The sequence below is a fragment of the Neofelis nebulosa genome, chromosome 1 (assembly GCF_028018385.1).
Source record: "Neofelis nebulosa isolate mNeoNeb1 chromosome 1, mNeoNeb1.pri, whole genome shotgun sequence".
NCBI classification, from domain to species: Eukaryota; Metazoa; Chordata; class Mammalia; order Carnivora; family Felidae; genus Neofelis; species Neofelis nebulosa.
This window is the reverse complement of record NC_080782.1, coordinates 208,085,283-208,103,492: the sequence shown is the minus strand read 5'-3', so window position 1 is coordinate 208,103,492 and position 18,210 is coordinate 208,085,283. Positions and strand designations below refer to the sequence as shown.

The 18,210-nt window shown below is 34.4% G+C and overlaps 1 protein-coding gene across 6 annotated transcripts in view; it reads right to left on the bottom strand.

Annotated features, from left to right (window-relative positions):
- DIAPH3 (diaphanous related formin 3) overlaps positions 1-18,210 on the bottom strand; it is a 509,936-nt gene that overhangs the window by 162,001 nt on the left and 329,725 nt on the right. For all 6 annotated transcript variants that reach the window (XM_058683514.1, XM_058683521.1, XM_058683534.1 and 3 more), the window contains one exon: positions 13,615-13,750. In XM_058683514.1, the coding sequence (XP_058539497.1) occupies positions 13,615-13,750 (136 nt within the window). The remainder of the gene's footprint in view (positions 1-13,614; positions 13,751-18,210) is intronic.

Below are 18,210 nucleotides of genomic sequence, written 5' to 3'. Positions count from 1 at the left end.
AGGTGAACCTTCACACAACACTTGAAAGTTTTTGATGGAGCCTCTAACTCAACACTAATCTGACAAAAAAATGTTTCTCCTTTGCAAGAGTTACTGCATGGACAGCACTAAACGTTTAAAAATAAACCTTCAAAGGACTGTATTGAAATAAAATTACTGTCACTTTTAACCATTGATGATAATTATTGGTGGAAGTTCTGTGGTGATAGTTCACTCTATCCAGGCAATGGTCTCCCAAGAACTGCTTGCTCCAAAAACAGTCAGTCATTTATTTTCTGTTATTATACTAGTGTGTCAAATTCTTCCTGCCTTGGGGCATCCTAGCTTGTGTTAAGGCTGCCCTCAATGTTAACTCTGTTAATATTATGCTGCTTCCAATTTTCTTGAAGAACATTGGATATCTGGGGAAGGAAGCTATCCAGGAAACAATATTTTAAAATCCTATTACAAAACAATGTCTAATTTCATCTAAACACTAATGCCTATTTATACCATTTTCAAGTAACACATAAATATTCAATTTCTCTGCTTAATTTTCCCAATCTGCCCTAGGGTTTACTTGTTCATCACCAAAAGCCAAATACTACTGAGTTCTTTTTGTAAAATGGCAAGATAATCACTTTAGACTTGGCAACCTTCATGACCAAGTGCAGTACCACTGAATGGATTTCCTTCAACCTTAAGAATTTAATGTCAAAATGACCAAAAATAGGAAGAGAAAAGAGACAGCCTATTAATAAAGAAATAAAAAACCTGGCTTCCCCTATGACCTCTTGACACATTGATATTTTCATCTCAAAAGATATACAAACAATAGTACAGCAATACTGGGACTCTAAGCTGGGATAAAAGGATCAGAGCACAATAGTTGTGCTGGGTTGGTGAGTGGAACAATTGGCAGGCCAGAAGCTTGCTAGCATTTCAAAAGTTCAACTGCACAACTTTTCATTTTAAATTAATAGAATCTAAAAATCACATGATTCTCTTTCTGTGCTGACTTTCTCTCACAATCACCATTATTTTTTTTATCACTATTTTTATTTATTTAACTACAAGATCCTCATTTTCTAACACATATAGGTCGTTTTGCAAATGCATGCTTTTGGTTACAGGAAGATAAGAAAAAAGCTAGTGGAACAGTTTCTTTCTTTTCTTCCTTCCTTTCTTCCTCCCTCTCTTTTTTTACTTTGTGTAATAAAAATCAAAGAATAGTCTCTATAGATTGTTGATCAATATCAGGAATTGGTAAAAAATTTTCTGTAGAACACAAGATAGCAAATAATTTTAGGCTTTGTGGGACATATGGTCTGTGTCCCAATCGCTCAGCTCTGCACCTGTAGCACCAAGGCAGCCACAGACAGTATGTGAAGGAAAGACCATGCCTCTCTTCCAATAAAAGTTTATTTATAAAAACAGGTACAGGCTACTTTGGCTCAAGGTTCTGAAGTTGGATGTATGTTTTAACTGTGTCCATAAATCACAAGAGGCTAAAATGAACACAAAATGAAAAGATGTCATTTGACCAGTTACATTTTTATCAACTATTTGACAAATCATACGCATGTCTTCTGTGATATTTACTACATGCGCACTGTATACTAGGTCCTAGGAGATAAAGCACGCTAACGGCCAACTTCCTGAAAAATGTACAGCCTATGAAAACCATAAGACTAAAGCAGATGAAATAAGTACAACCAAATATTCCATGCATAAGTTGTCTAGCAAGACTATACTGGTTTACTAAACAGAGACAGTCTATCATCAAGAACAAATACTCAGAGAAGACATTTTAGAGAATGCAAGAATTAGAACAAATAAAATTGTCTTAGGTCAGTTAAGAATTAGAGGAAAGGTATTTATGGCAAAGAGAACACCAGAAAGAAGTGCGGAGAGGTAGGGATGAGTGTGCCTGAGGTAAAGAATGGATGGTATAACCAGTTCAAAAGAGACAGAGTAGTCACAGAGAAGTACGCGTTCTCAGTCTCTTATCCACAAACTCTGCGGTCAGATGTTTTGGAATCTGTTTTTTTAGACTGTATGAATGTCAAGAAGGTATATATTCTGTGAATGAATCACTCACTCAGAGTAACCTAGGGCATCATCCTTTAATTAAACTCATTATTTCTGCTCTGATGGGGCCTCTTGTCAGCTCAGGCCAGTTTGGCATCAAACGAACTCGGACACGAAAGTTACTTAAAAACTTCTGGTTTTCAGGGCATTTTGTATTTTTGGATTGTAAAGGGGTTGTAGACATAGAGTGGATTTAGCTGCCCCAAAAGCTAAGCAATCCTGTTTATTTTATAATTTTGTCTGATTGGTTGTTATATGGGCTTTTGACTAGCACCAATAAGTAACAGGCTTCAAGGATGGCATCAATTTTGCCTCTTTTTCAACTGTGATATAATTTCTTTTCTTTGGTTGTTTGTTTATAACTTGTTTTATTTTTTATTTTTTATAATTTACATCCAAAATAGTTAGCATATAGTGCAACAATGATTTCAGGAGTAGATTCCTTAGTTACCCTTACCCATTTAGCCCATCCCTCCTCCCACAATCCCTCCAGGAACCCTCAGTTTGTTCTCCATATTTATGAGTCTCTTCTCTTTTGTCCCCCTCTCTGTTTTTATACTATTTTTGTTTCCCTTCCCTTATGTTCATCTGTTTTGTCTCTTAAAGCCCTCATATGAGTGAAGTCATGTGATTTTTGTCTTTCTTTGACTAATTTCACTTAGCATAATACCCTCCAGTTCCATCCACGTAGTTGCAAATGGCAAGATTTCATTCTTTTTGATTGCTAAGTAATACTCCATTGTATATATACACCACATCTTCTCTATCCATTCATCCATTGATGGACATTTGGGCTCTTTCCATACTTTGGCTATTGTCAATGGTCCTGCTATAAACATGGGGGTGCATGTGTCCTTTCGAAACAGCACACCTGTATCCTGTGGATAAATGCCTAGTAGTGCAATTGCTGGGTCGTAGGGTAGTTCTATTTTTAGTTTTTTGAGGAACCTCCATACACCTGACAGGTGTAAGGTGGTATCTCACTGTGGTTTTGATTTGTATTTCCCTGATGATGAGTGATGTTGAGCATTTTTTCATGGGTCACTTGGCCATCTGGACGTCTTCTTTGGAGAAGTGTCTATTCATGTCTTTTGCCCATTTCTTCACTGGCTTATTTGGTTTTTGGGTGTTAGAGTTTGATAAGTTCTTTATAGATTTTGGATACTAACCCTTTATCTGATATGTCATTTGCAAATATCTTCTCCCATTCTGTCGGTTGCTTTTTAGTTTTGCTGATTGTTTCCTTCGCTGTGCACAAGTTTTTTTTTTTTTTTTTTTTTTTTTATTTTGATGAGGTCCCAGTAGTTCATTTTGGTTTTGTTTCCCTTGCCTCTGGAGACGTGTTGAGTAATAAGTTGCTGTGGGCAAGATCAAAGAGGTTTGTGCCTGCTTTCTCCTTGAGGATTTTGATGGCTTCCTGTCTTACATTGAGGTCTTTCATCCATTTTGAGTTTATTTTTGTGTATGGTGTAAGAAAGTGGTCTAGGTTCATTCTTCTGCATGTCGCTGTCCAGTTTTCCCAGCACCACTTGCTGAAGAGACTGTGTTTATTCCATTGGATATTCTTTCCTGGTTTGTCAAAGATTAGTTGGCCATACGTTTGTGGGTCCATTTCTGGGTTCTCTATTCCATTCCATGGATCTGAGTGTCTGTTTTGTGGCAGTACCATACTGTCTTAATGATTACAGCTTTGTAGTATAGCTTGAAGTCTGGGATTGTGATGCCTCCTGTTTTGGTTTTCTTTTTCAAGATTGCTTTGGCTATTCGGGGTATTTTCTGGTTCCATACAAATTTTAGGATTATTTGTTCTAGGTCTGTGAAGAATGCTGGTGTTATTTTGATAGGTACTGCATTGAATATGTAGATTGCTTTGGGTAGTATTGACATTTTAACAATATTTGTTCTTCCTATCCAGAAGCATGTAATCTTTTTCCATTTTTTTGTGTATTCCTCAATTTCTTTCATAAGCTTTCTATAGTTTTCAGTGTATTGTAATTTCTTTTCTTTTCTGAAAGTGCTGGACTCTGTGAAGACTCTGTGAAGGCACCAATCAAGTTCAAAAGTCTGTCTCTCTGGAGGCCTGTGATTCTCAGGGTAAATGCTAAAGACAGACATTTACATCATGTTTGAAGAATATGCACTAGGTAATACAAATGGGATAAGTCCCTTTAACAGTGGAGAGATCTATGGTTATGTCTGAAAGTAATACAATACTCAGAGTCTACCTCTGAAATTAAAAAAATAAATAAATAAATAACTTCAAACACAAATACTAATTCTACCCAGAACTGGAATGTGATATGGGAAGGCTCATCATGACAATAGTCCACTGGTTTGGAAAGTATATACCTTATAAATATGGATTGGGGAGGATAGTTACCTAAGGACTAGTCCATGTTACATACAAAGAAGATGTGCTGTGATTTAGTTCTTACTGTTAACACAATAAATGTAGTCTATGTTATAAAAGTTATAATGTTTTCCATATAGTACTAGGATTACAATAATGGATTGGTATGAATTCTGTCCTAGAATATGAGTAGAGTGAATTTGTGCTTGGTAATAAAAAAGTCATAAATAAGGGATATTAATATAAAGTTTTCTTTGGTAAAATTGTTAGAAGCAACCCAGGCAACACCAAAAAGATTAAAATTATTTTCCCCCAAAAAAGTTTATGATAGTTGGCATTCCACCTTTCATTATAAAACAAATTTAAACAACAAAATATTGGAGTCATTTTCTACTTGGCATATAGCTAATATTACAGAATACTCAGAAAGGCAAAGAAAACTATTTACAAAATGTTTTTTTTTTTTTTAAGTATCGGATGAACAGTAAACCAATTGGTATGAGGATGTATCATAAAGATGTTTAACAAAGAGTGACAAACACAACTCAAGAAAATTAAGAGGAAAAAAAAAATCACAGTTTCAAGATACATTTTGAGTCTGAGAGCCTCCTCTCCTCATTTTTCTTTCAAGAGGCTTTTTGTAAAGAGACAGAGGATGGTGTGTGGGCCTTGCACAGCCATACAGAGAAGACAGAGATCAGTGCACACAAAGGTTAGATTCTGAATGAGTTTTCACAATTGAAACTGTTATTCCAGTGAAAGAGATTCCTGCTCACAAATGAAAACCTGTATAACCATTAGCGATACTCCTACAAAATTTTCCCACTGGACACTCCTTGATACTACGCATGGAAAGTCATTCTTTTAATACCATCAGAAAATAAACTGTTACCTGCTAGGACTGGTGGTGGGGGTGAGGGTGTCTAAAGGCATTTGTTTCTGAGTAAATCACATCACGGTGTTTGTGTCCCTTCCAAAAACTACTATACTGCAAAATTCCCTGATTCTTTCACTTCTCAGTTGGGTCAAATAATGAAAATACTACAGACATTTCCACCCCCTTCAGAACTCTTGAGCTCTGGCTACTCAGTTGGGCCCAGAACTATTCAGACCATTGAAGAACCTTTCCTTCCAGAAGGGAAGAGTGGTACTGATGTCATTATCTTCTGGACACTGGGATAAATGAATGCCTGGACAATCAGAAGAATTAAAGTGGAATCTGACCCAGAGTAGAAAAGCATTCCTAATTTGGCAATTGTCTTCAAACTTCCTTCAAACACAAAGGAAGATGCTATCTATCGATCATGGACCAAAAGACACAGCTGTCCCTCTCATCCAAGGTTTCCAGAGAAAAGAATTCTCCACCTCCATATATAGATATAGACTAGTGCTGGTTATTAATTATTAAAATTCATTTTGGCCCTGTTTTCCCTGCACTGTGATTAGACCATGACTGGTAAAGGTATAATAGCACAATAGTTTAAAAATATGTACTCTGGTCAGAAAACTTGAGTAGTGGCTTCACTGCTTACTGAATCTGTGACCATGTAGAGACATTAAGCAACTCTTTGATAAAAAAACAGTTTCATAAGTTTGCTGTATGGATTACATGTAATCATGAACACATATAGAGCCTGGCAAATAATATATGATCAATAAATGGCAGCAGTAGTAGGAGTGGGTGTTGTTATCACTGTCCCATAAAAGAGGAGGGTAAGAGAGAGAAATTGATCAAAGGCAGTGCAATCTAATTTGTTATATTCTTCTAAATAGAGGAGTGATTAAAACCATTGGCCTATTTAGATGTATCAATTTCCAAAAATGCTGGAAAGCTGAAAGCACCAATGCACAAAACTAGAATATGCACCATTATGGAAAATAATCTAAGTTTTATGATATCTGCAGAGGACAGGGTAATTGTCAAAGCCTTTATGAAAGCAAGTACACACATTAATTGCCTATCTGTTGAGATTGGCAGAGACATTCCCAAGTAGTATTTATGTAATATGCATTTCCTCTAAAATGGAGGCCTAATTGCTTAGTTATTCTAAATTGCAGAATGGAAAACAAAGGAGCCGTTTTGGCCATGTGGGTAAACAACAGATTTCTAAAAGCTAATTATCTCTTTATTTAATAGACTGAAGTTGTACCAAATGAGACATTTAAGTCTAATAAATAATAAACAAATTGTAACCTAAAGACTGAAATATAGGAGCTGCTCATATAGTTTTTATTGCTCCATTAAATAAGCTCTTATTTACTTCCCCCACAAAACATAATTATACAACACTGGGTCCATTTCAAGGCCATTCTGATGTGCTATTTAAAAATTATGTGAATCAACTTACATACTCAGGAAGTCTTAAGGCATAATATTTGAATTCTATTATCAAATGCCCTATTCGTTTCCATGATTAAGAAACAGAAATGCAGTCTCGAAAAACTTGCACATAATCACATAAAATTGCTATTACTATTTGTCTTACTAGAAATGATTACACATAAGAATAGCTATGCACTTCAAACAAATAAATACCAGTGTCTATACTTACTAGTTTCTACATCAGATGTTTCATACTTTGGGTATCTTCTAAATTAAGATAATTCAAATTTAAACATCAACCTCAGAAAATGTATTCAAAATTCACATACTGATTAACTAGACATCATGAAAATGTAGTTAAATGCAGTTAACTTCTTTGTTTGCTTAATGTAATACCAAATCATTTAACAGAAATAATCAAAACTGTATATGTGAATATTTTAGAGACCTTCAGGCTAATTATTTTTAAGAAAACAAAAATCAGAAAAATGACCTTTTAATGCTGTAGTATGACAATACGAGATTCTGGGCTTTCTTAGTTTTGCTGCTGAAAAGGATTTTCAATGCTTCATTTTTCTTCTTAGGGAAATGTAGCCCACTATTCTATTTTTATTTTCATTCTATTAACAAAAATCACATCCCAAAATGATAGTGATAATAAATAGCACACTCGAAAAGAGTTACCTGCTCTTTTGCCAAGGGCAAGTAATGATTTATGGTGATAAGAAAGAGCAGGGATTTAATTCACTCCACTACCTCAGGTGGTGATACAAGAATTTGTACATCTGTGAAAGAACACAGTTCTTATTTGCATGGTGAAAATACTAAAGCCATGAAAATGTATGCAAGGAAGCTCCCTGTGGGTTTATGACGGGGTTATGTGAACATTTTTCTCTCCCTCTATCATTCAGGGCTGCGTGCCCTACATACGAAAATAAGATAAAACCAAAAGTTCCTGGGCAAGAGAGGTGACACAGCACTAACGCAGATTCAACCATTCGCCCTTCCACATTTTTTTTTTCAACGTTTTTTATTTATTTTTGGACAGAGAGAGACAGAGCATGAACGGGGGAGGGGCAGAGAGAGAGGGAGACACAGAATCGGAAACAGGCTCCGAGCCATCAGCCCAGAGCCTGACGCGGGGCTCGAACTCACGGACCGCGAGATCGTGACCTGGCTGAAGTCAGACGCTTAACCGACTGCGCCACCCAGGCGCCCCCCTCACATTTTTTTTTAAGAATAGGAAAGCCAAGCTGAGAACTTCTACAAAGACTGAAGCAGTACCACGCTCCATACTAAAATAGAACACCCACAAGGAAAAATAATATCAAGGTTTAACTCACAATAAGATGTTTAAAAAATAAACCATATTGGCACATATGGTACAGGATATAAACATGAACCTAGTTAATTATCCTATCAAGTTCTGAGTTTTATAACCAGTGTTTTAAATTAGTAAGTTCCATATACATCCACATTCTTAGTTCTCTAACACCAAATTTTGTCACCACCACCCACCAGGCCAGCCAGTCCCCATCTCCATCTTATTATCCTGTCTTGTTTTACTTCATATGACTTTTTATAATTTGAAATTATCTTATATATGTCGTTGTCTGATTCACTCATTACTATTATAAACTTCACTACAGCAGGGACTTTACTTATCCTTATTTATCACTGTAATCCCAGTGTATAAATACAAAAACTATTTTTGTTAAATAAAACAAAAGTGACCTATTAGAATTTCTTTTCTACATCAATGAAATGGAAAATCATAGCACTTATATGTTTCATAGTAATAATACAAGGTTTTCATTAAAGATGGTATTTGTCAAGTATAGAAATTGCATAAAATACGGTGTATCTGTTAAGAGTGTCAAAAATGGATATTTTGCATAAGAATATTTGCAGTAATTAAAAGCGCTAAGTTGACATACTACTTTATTAACTTCTACTTCATAAAGCCTCCAAATGTTATAGAACTCATGATTTGACAAAAAATACATTCTACATCTACTATGGAAAGTAAAAAGTTATTGCATATTTATACTATTTTTAAATATGAAAAAGGTAGCAACAAATAATAATATATTTAATACTTATATGACTAACTTGACTATAGCAGCTATATTAAAAGACTGAATACTCTGTCCCTCTATATTAACAATCTTCTTATGTTTGGAGGAAAACTAAAGACCATTCAGAATAATCATCATTTATTAGCGTTTTACAAGAGGCGTTTCACCTTGGTGAGAATATTATATGATTAGGTGCTATGAAATAGCACCTAGATTCTTTAAAACTCCACAAGCTACAGAGAAAAAAAAAATCAAAGTTGACTTCCAAAATTTTAAAATGTTTTTAAAAGAAAGAAAATCTTTTCAAAAGTAGCTTCCTATATGAAAGCTTTCTTTTGTATCAAATATTTTATCATCTTGTATCAAATGACTTTCTGATTAAACCTATTAAAATATTCACATATAATATACAGTATTTAAAGATGTATTGTCTTAAAGTATTTATTTAATAACATCTATATAAAGTGACAGTACCCTATCTTTTGAAGAAAAGTCTCCTGGAAAATGTCCAAATTTCTGGAATACAGGGACCTTAGCAACTAAGGTTTTTGGGGAACTTTCATCAAGTGAGAGCCCTACACTTATTTGAGACCCAGATCATGTTTGGAAAGATATACTATAAAGTTTTATAAAGTAATCCAACAGGGGCACCTGGGTGGTTCAGTTGGATAAGCATCTGACTTTGGCTCAGGTCATGATCTCACAGTTGGTTAATTCAAGCCCTGCATTCAGCTCTCTGCTGTCAGCACAAAGCCTGCTTTGGATCCTCTGTCCCTCTGTCTCTGTCCCTCCCCTGCCTGTGCACGCGCTCTCTCTTTCTCTTTCTCCAAAATAAACATTGAAAAAAAATAAAGTAATCCAATAGGTCAAATAAGATGAGCTCTATGATTCACAAAGATGCAAGAGAAACCTTCCTTTAAGTTTATTTTTAAAAAGTTAAAATCTACTTTAACAATTTAGAAAAGTATTGTCCTCTTGGGAATGCAAACTGGTATAGCCTCTGTAGAAAAGAGTATGGATGTTCCTCAAAAAGTTAAAAATAGAACTACCTATGATCCAGTAATCAACACTACTGGGTATTTATCCAAAACATTAATTCAGAGGGACACACACACCCCTATGTTTACTGTATTATTTACAATAGCCAAACCATGGAAACTGCCCAAGGGTCCATCGCTAGATGAATGGACAAAGAAGTGGTGTATGTATGTGTTCATGTACGTGTTCATGTGCTCACACATATATGCATACATTCTTTTTTAGGCTTTTTAATAATATTCCATTGTATATAATGAATATTATTCAGCCATAAGAAAGAATGAAATCTTGCCATTTGCAATACATAGATGGAGCTAGACAGTATAATGCTAAGCAAAATTAGAGAAAGACAAATACCATACGATTTCACTCATATGTGGAATTTAAGAAACAATGAGTGAAGAAAAACACACACACACACACACACACACACACACAGAGAGAGAGAGAGAGAGAGAGAGCGAGAACAGCAAACCAAGCAACAGATTCTTAACTATAGAGAACTGACGGTTAACAGAAGGGAGGTGGGTGGGGGAGGGGTTAAGCAAGTAATGGGGACTAAGGAGTGCACTTGTGATGAACACTGGGTGATGTATGAAATTGTTGAATCGCTATATTGTACACTGGAAGCTGATATAACACTTTATGTTAACTATACTTAAAAGAAAAGAAAAAAACAAAATGTCCTCAATACAAAATTACTTATCGGAAATAAACACAAACCAATTATTAACCATAATTATTAACGATAATTATAACCATAATTGATTTGGTAAATTTCAGAAATAGACCCTCGTCTATGAATGATTAAGCAAGAATTATATTTAAGTGGAACAGAATAGTATTATGAATATCTGAAGCTAAAAAAATTTGAAGCGGATATAAAATTGCTGTAAAGATGACTTTCTAAACTTGAGCAAGCGAAAGTTATAACAAAATTATAGAAAATGAAACATTTTTATATTTCAAACTATAAAAATCAAAAGCCAAATTGAGAAAATATATTTAAAAGGTAAATACTGAGGCACAAGGAGCTGATGTGTGTAAATCATTAAAAACAAGACGAATGCAACACAGTTCACAAAGAAGGAAATACAAATGGACTAATAAACACTTGAAAAAATGTTCAACTTTAGTAGCACTCAGAGAAATGTAAATTAAGACAAAACATAATTTTCTAATTTATTAACAAAAATCTTTAAAAAAATGAGAATATTCAACCGAAGAATATTCATAAACTAACAGCTTTAAAAGTTGGTGAAATTTTTTCAGAAATCAATTTGGCAACATGCATCAAAAAGTCTTAAAACTATCCTTTTCTATTCCATATCCTAATAATTATGAATATTTGTCAATCATTTATACATAAATGTATAACACTGAAAAGATAGAAATAATTATTGTTCTATGACCTCATTACTGACTAATGCAAAATAAATTAGATATGGCATATCCAGGTATTACAAATTACAGATTAAGAATCACAAGAATAACAGGAAACATTGAGAAAGTTCAGTGAGATGCTAAACAACATATTTACTCTATCATATAACTGTTTTTAAAAGGTAGAAAATTTTAAAACTGAAAGAAAAATGTGCCAAAATATTAAAAGTGATATTTTTGGATAGGAGGATTATCGATAATGATCTTTTGGTCAACCACTTCTTAAGTGTTTTCTGTAACACAAAAGTATTATTTTTTAAGTTGGAAAAATAAAATAAACTTAGCTATTCTTAAAAATGAAATGCCTTCAGGAAAAATGTAAATTTGAATGAAAACATTATTGAGATTACATTGGATCTAACATATTCTTAAAATTTTTGCTTCCTATCAGGTTTTAACTTTCCAGATTGATAGAATAGAGAATTGCTGAGAGGCTCAGTATGATAGACCAGGGAGTCTGGGCAAAATCCACAAACAGTACAGCCAATCTGCCATCATATAAGTCATCTAAATGACTCTGGCCAATACTAAATGAGCCAGTGTTCAAATACCAGAATGTCTGGTAAATTAGGCAGTATTCAATTATTTTAAAATGATTTCCAGAAGCATATTCTTAAAATCAATGTTAAACCTTTCTGATCTCCATTTTAGTTAAAACTTTAAGAAATTTTTGAGAATACTTCCTGAATTTCAAGCGTACTCTTCTAAACAAGAAATTGTGCTTACGATTATTTTTTTCTCCTGGAAGAAACATGTGTGATACATTAAGGTACTCAGTTTGCTTTATTAAAGGTAAAATATGTCTGTAAAAGTGAAAGCAAAAAAGGCAAAAAGGCATCTCTGTCTACCCCTGGGGAAACTTTAGGTGAATTTGCAGCCCTGAGTTGTAAACTATGGTAATTTAGCAGTGAAGGTGATGGATTTTAATTAAAGCCTTCTGCAATCCTTAGTGGCTTAGAGGTGGAAGAGCCAAAAGTTTGAGGGAGTGAAAATGTAACTACAATTTCCTTAATTTTTTGCTTCTAAGTTAGTGGTATCTTTATCTATCTATCTATCTATCTATCTATCTATCTATCTATCTATTTATTTATTTTAAGAGAGAGAGTGTACCTGTGCACATGCAAGCAAGCAGGGGCGGGGTAGAGGGAGAGGCAGTGAGAAGCTCAAGTAGGTTCCATGCCCAGTGCGGACCCAACACGGGGCTGGATCCTGTGACCATGAGATCATGAGCTGAGCCAATATGCGGATCCTGTGACCATGAGATCATGAGCTGAGCCAATATCAAGAGTCAGACGCTTAACCAACTGAGCCACCGAGGAACCTCAGTTCATTGTATCTTTCAGCTTTGGAATATATATATATATATATATATATATATATATATATATATATATACACACACACACACACACACACACATATATATGTAAATACATATATGTAAAACTGTAAAGCTGTTACTTTTCTATTTTTAATTTTTTTCCAAGAGTTTTTACTAAAGAAAGTTTCAAAATATACAAAAGTAGAGCAAATGAGACAGTGAACACACCCTTCCCGTTAAGCACCCATCACCCAACTTTGGCAATTACTATTTATCACCAATCTTGTTTCATCTACAAATTCCCCTCTACAAATTTAATCTACAAATATCCACTTAATTCCCCGTCATGCTAGAGTATTTTGATTGAAATCTCAGACATATTTTTGTTTATAAAATTTCAGTATAAGCCTCTACAACATACTTTAAAATATATTCACAACAACATTGTCCTGTCTACAGGGGAAACATAATATTCAAACTTTTCAGACTCCCTTTGTCTACATTTTTTTGGATTAGAATATATGTAAGTTTCATTTATGACAACTGATTGATAAATCTCTTAAGACTCTTTTAAATCAATACATTTTCCCTTCATCACTTTTTCCCTCCCTTAGAGTATCCTGTTGAAAAAATACTAGTTACTTGTCCAATAGAATTGACCCCTTTTCTATAGTTGTTAATTTATTGGTTGCCATAACTTATTACAGATTCGTTATTGATGTAGCAGTCAAGAGAGTGGGAATACTCTGGAACTACAAGAGTAGACCAGAGGACCAATATCACCTATGACCAATGACCAGTTAGAATAAAAGCATTACTTGTTACTAACAAGTAAACTAAAGGAGGAAAGCCATTAAAAAAAAAAAAAAAAAAAAAAAAAAAAGAAGCTCTACATTTTAACTATACAAATAAGTGACCATATCTTCTTTTTTTCACTGAAGTTTATTAAACTACTAATAAAGGTACAAATTGCAAATTTGACAGTACTCACCAGTCTTCATTTCTAACAAGCGCTTTTTCTTTTGTTGGCGTTCAAGTCTTTCTTTCTCTGCTAATTCTTTGGCTATTTGGGCACGTTTTTCCCTTTCCTCTGCTTCTCTTTTTTTGACGTTCTCCTTTCTTGCTTGCTGTTACAAACAAATTTTGAAAAATGATCAATTCTAACCACAGTGATTTCACAAAGAGAATGGAAAATTATTAATCTGTAGAGCTGTGATTAAATATCTTTTAGATAATGGCTACTTCTAATATTAGTAACAGTCTTTTAAAAGATTAGCACATGAACCCTTGCTAAATATGGATCTATAAATACAACTTATGTTTAAAGCACCTGCATCTTAGTAGAATCAACTAAGAGAAGGGAGACGAAACTAAAAATAAAAAAAGCACTTAATTGACAAATCAAAACTGTTTCTCTCTATATATATTTCCAAGAGGGTCTAGCAAATGTATTTGAGTCTTCCATACATCCTCTGCTAGGTAAAATATTGAGTACAAAAAAAGCAATTGGAGACATGACAGAAAAGAGCTAAAAGTTTGCAAGGACTGTTTCATATAACAATCAATCATTTAATGATTTCCTCTCAGATAAAGACAAGTGTCATAGGATGACTAGAGGAATATTTGGTGTTTCAAAGACAGACCTCTGACTTCTCATCAAAGTCACCAAGTCACAATTATGGGATCTCAATAGGTATGTGATTTAATTCCTTATTTTCTAAGTTTTATACAAATCAAGAAACACCTCTCATGTGTCATTAGTGGGAATTAAGAGGTAAACAAGGATTTTTTATGTGCCAACAGCATAGCTCATGCTACAATCTCCTATGTTCTCAGTACCAATGAATTCAAACAAGCTATCTAATTGCTAGTTTATCACTAATGGTATTAAATAGAAAGTACACAACAAAACTTTAACAAGTAGGTGGCTTTTTTTATTTGGGAGGAAACTTTCAGTTTTCTACTGTCATAGCCTTGTTTTTGTAAACCCTAGAGATAGTGCAAGTTCTTCACTAGAAATCAAATAGCAAAATTTAAAATCATCGACCAAAACAATGAAAAACACATGGGAAAAGAGGAGAAAACAAAAAGCCTTGAGGAAATATTAATTCATCCATGTAGCCCTTCATTCAAGAAATACTGAGACACTGAGTGGTAAGTGGTATTATTCCAAGCATTTGACATATATATGATTTATAATATACATGCATATGCACATACACAATTCTAAAACAAGTTCTATATTCTGTGTGATAGGGTGGTACAGGAAGCAAAGACAGAAAATAATATGAAAATTTTGAAAAAATTGTATCATGAAAAAAAAGAGTGATGTGATAGAAGGCTTGGGGGGGGGGTTACTTCATATTAAGTGGTATAGATAAGGCCTATATCAGATAAGACCCCACTCACTGATTTCATTGATGCTGAAACTTCAATGTCAAGAAGCTAGCTAGGTGATGATCTGGGGGAGATCAAACGCAAAGGCTGTTGGTGGGTTTGAGAGACAGAAGGCCAGTATGGTGGTATAAGATGAGGTCAGGAGCTGTGCCAGATCATTTAGAGTCTTCTAGGCTAAGATAGGGAAGGTTGGACTTTCTTTTAAGGGAACCAGAAAACAACTGGAAATTTTCAAGTAAGAGAATGCAAGACTAAGCACTCTAAGATACAAGTGCTAACCAACCACCTTTGTTCCAAAAAGTAGGATCTCCCTCTTAAGCAAACGGATTTGTTCACTGTCTAGTGTGTAAACTGAGGCAAGGTTAGGCAGTCTTATTAGCTCTTAAAAAAGACTGGGTTTCCCAAGTTCAAGATTTTCCTCCAGTAATACAAACCACTGTATATGTAGGTATTAAATCTGGCCTTCTTCACATTTCCCTGTGGGAATTTAGACTCAGGAATGAACAAAGAACTGTTTACTATGGCTGTTGCTATAATAAATTCTTTGACTCTATAGTCTTGTGTTTTCTGCCAATGTCCATGAAACAATGGCAGGCTAACAAGTTAAATTCTCCTACTCCTCACAGTTCATGACATATATTAATATTATTACTGCTAAGCTATGAAATAGCAGCTGCAGTAATAGGTGCTTTCCTATGCAATCCCTCCAATCCTCAGAATGGATTCTGCATTTTCCACTTGGCACTGGCTGGTTAAATAGTTGTTCACTACAATGATTTCTGTAAGAAGCAGAGGCCAGACTTGAAAGCTAGGGGTAGTCTATGTTCTTTCCACCATGCTGCTTCATATTACGGGAGCATATGTTAGGCACAAAGTATACGACAATAGCCACTATAAGAATTGACATAAGGAAGGTAGGAGAAGGCTACATAAAAGTAGAAAAGAAGTGTGTTTTCAAAGACGAACATGTATACGCATCCATGTGTGTACATGCGCACACATGGGTACCCACGTTTGTATATGTAACAAAGATTGAGTAGAAAGACCGGATCGTGGTGGAGAAAAAAACAAGCAAATATTCAAGTGTCAAAACTGTATTTCTTGCTTGAGGGAAATAAATAAGAGGAACCTGCAATAGATAAAAAATATATCATGTAGCTTATTTATGAAACTTAAAGTACAAAATTTTCTGATGTAAATTTTCTACTTTAATGACTGGATGCATTTCAATGAGCACATTTAAAAGACAACTTATTAGCAGACATAATTGCCACACCATTTTAGTATTCCATTGGGCAGTAAAAAGTCAAAATTACTTCCTAGGACCTATAAAATAATGTTTACATTTAGAAATAAGGTCTGAAGTAATTCTTAAAGTTATTTTACTTTATGGAAAATACACTATTGATTTTCATTTAAAAGCCAATCTCATTTAAGGCATATCTTCTGACATTATAACTATTAGAAGAATTTTAGCTGGAAAAATACCAACAGACAGCACAGAAATAGGTATTTAGTCTGAAACTAATATCCCAGTTCAAACAGTAATTTGGAATTTTCTGTTATTCTAAATGTTGAGAAGCAAAAGTAGCCAAAAACGGAAAAGATGAACAGTTAGAGAACCACATTATTCTAGATACAATTGCCTCTTAGTTACGTCAATTCTACATTCCAAACTAGAAAGAAAAATTAGAGAAGAGCTATACATAAAGATGGCTAGCTCTAAGACATTGATTTGTTTAATCATCTTATTTTATTTTCTTAATGTTTATTTATTTTTGAGAGAGACAGAGACAGAATGCGAGTGGGTTAGGGGCAGAGAGAGAGGGAGACACAGAATCCGAAGCAGGCTCCAGGCTCCGAGCTGTCATTACAGAGCGCAACATGCGGCTCGAACTTACGAGCTGCGAGATCATGACCTGAGGCGACGCTCAACCGACTGAGCCACCCAGGCACCCCAATCATCTTATGTATGTATGTATGTATGTATGTATGTATGTATGTATGTATGTATGTATGTTTTTAGTATAGTTGACACAGTGTTACATTAGTTTCAGGTGTACAACTTAGTTATTTGACAAGTTTACATATATTATGCTATATTCACCTTATTCTTAATGCAGCTTTTTATTTAGTAAATTGGCAAATTAATTGCACTGCCACCAACTACTTTCAGCTATGCAATGCCAAAAACTTTCTTTAGGTGCTTGCAGATTGTCCCAGATAGAGCCCGGAACATGCTCCTGTCTGAAAGATCTATGGGCTTACCAGTCTACAGCAATGACCACAGAGGGTTTTAAAACTTCAGTCACATTTTGACTGTTTATTTCAAAGGCATAATCAATAATTTACCTGAGTTCCTAAGGCTCACATGTATTTTATGGTAACAGCAAACTCTAAACTATCTACATAAAAATACACAGGTATGTTAATAACTATGTGTATAAAAACATATAGATATGTGAAATATATGTGCATATGTGTGTGTATATTCTGAAAGAAAATGAGTTCACGATTATTTCCTACCTATAATTTATGTTTTCTGCATAGCAAATGTAACAACAAGAACTTTGCCACAACTAGTTTAAATACACATTATAGCATCATACATTTTGTCTCAGAGAAACCAAAATGACCCAAAGCCAGTGAATTTCAATGAATGTGCACACGTGTATAGAATTTACAACAGTCTGGCAGAGTGTAATCCTTCCTAAGTTGTGGCTATTCTCATAAACATTATCTTTGAGTTTATAAACAAATTCCATCATCTTTATTATAAACTTCTGTGACTTGATGTTTCCATTCAACATTATATTTCTAAGATTCATTCACATTTTTATGTATAAACTGCACCTCATTTTCACTGCTTATAATATGAAGTCATCTCCCTACCGACTCACTTATCAGTGGGATTTGAATTGCTTTGGATTTTTGACTATGACAAACGAGGCAGATACATTTTTGCTCACATCTCCCTGTGCATATGTGTATGAGTTTTTTTATGGTAGATCCCATTACTTGGTTCTTAAACCTTTTCAGAAACTGTTGACAGTGTCTTTAAACAGTACATCGTACAATGTAACACAAACAGTAAGGATATTCTTTGTTGACGCTTTGTTTTTGTTCTAAAAGAGTGCTGGGTCCACTTATAAAATATCATTTGACAATGTGGGTTATGACCAAAATAGTT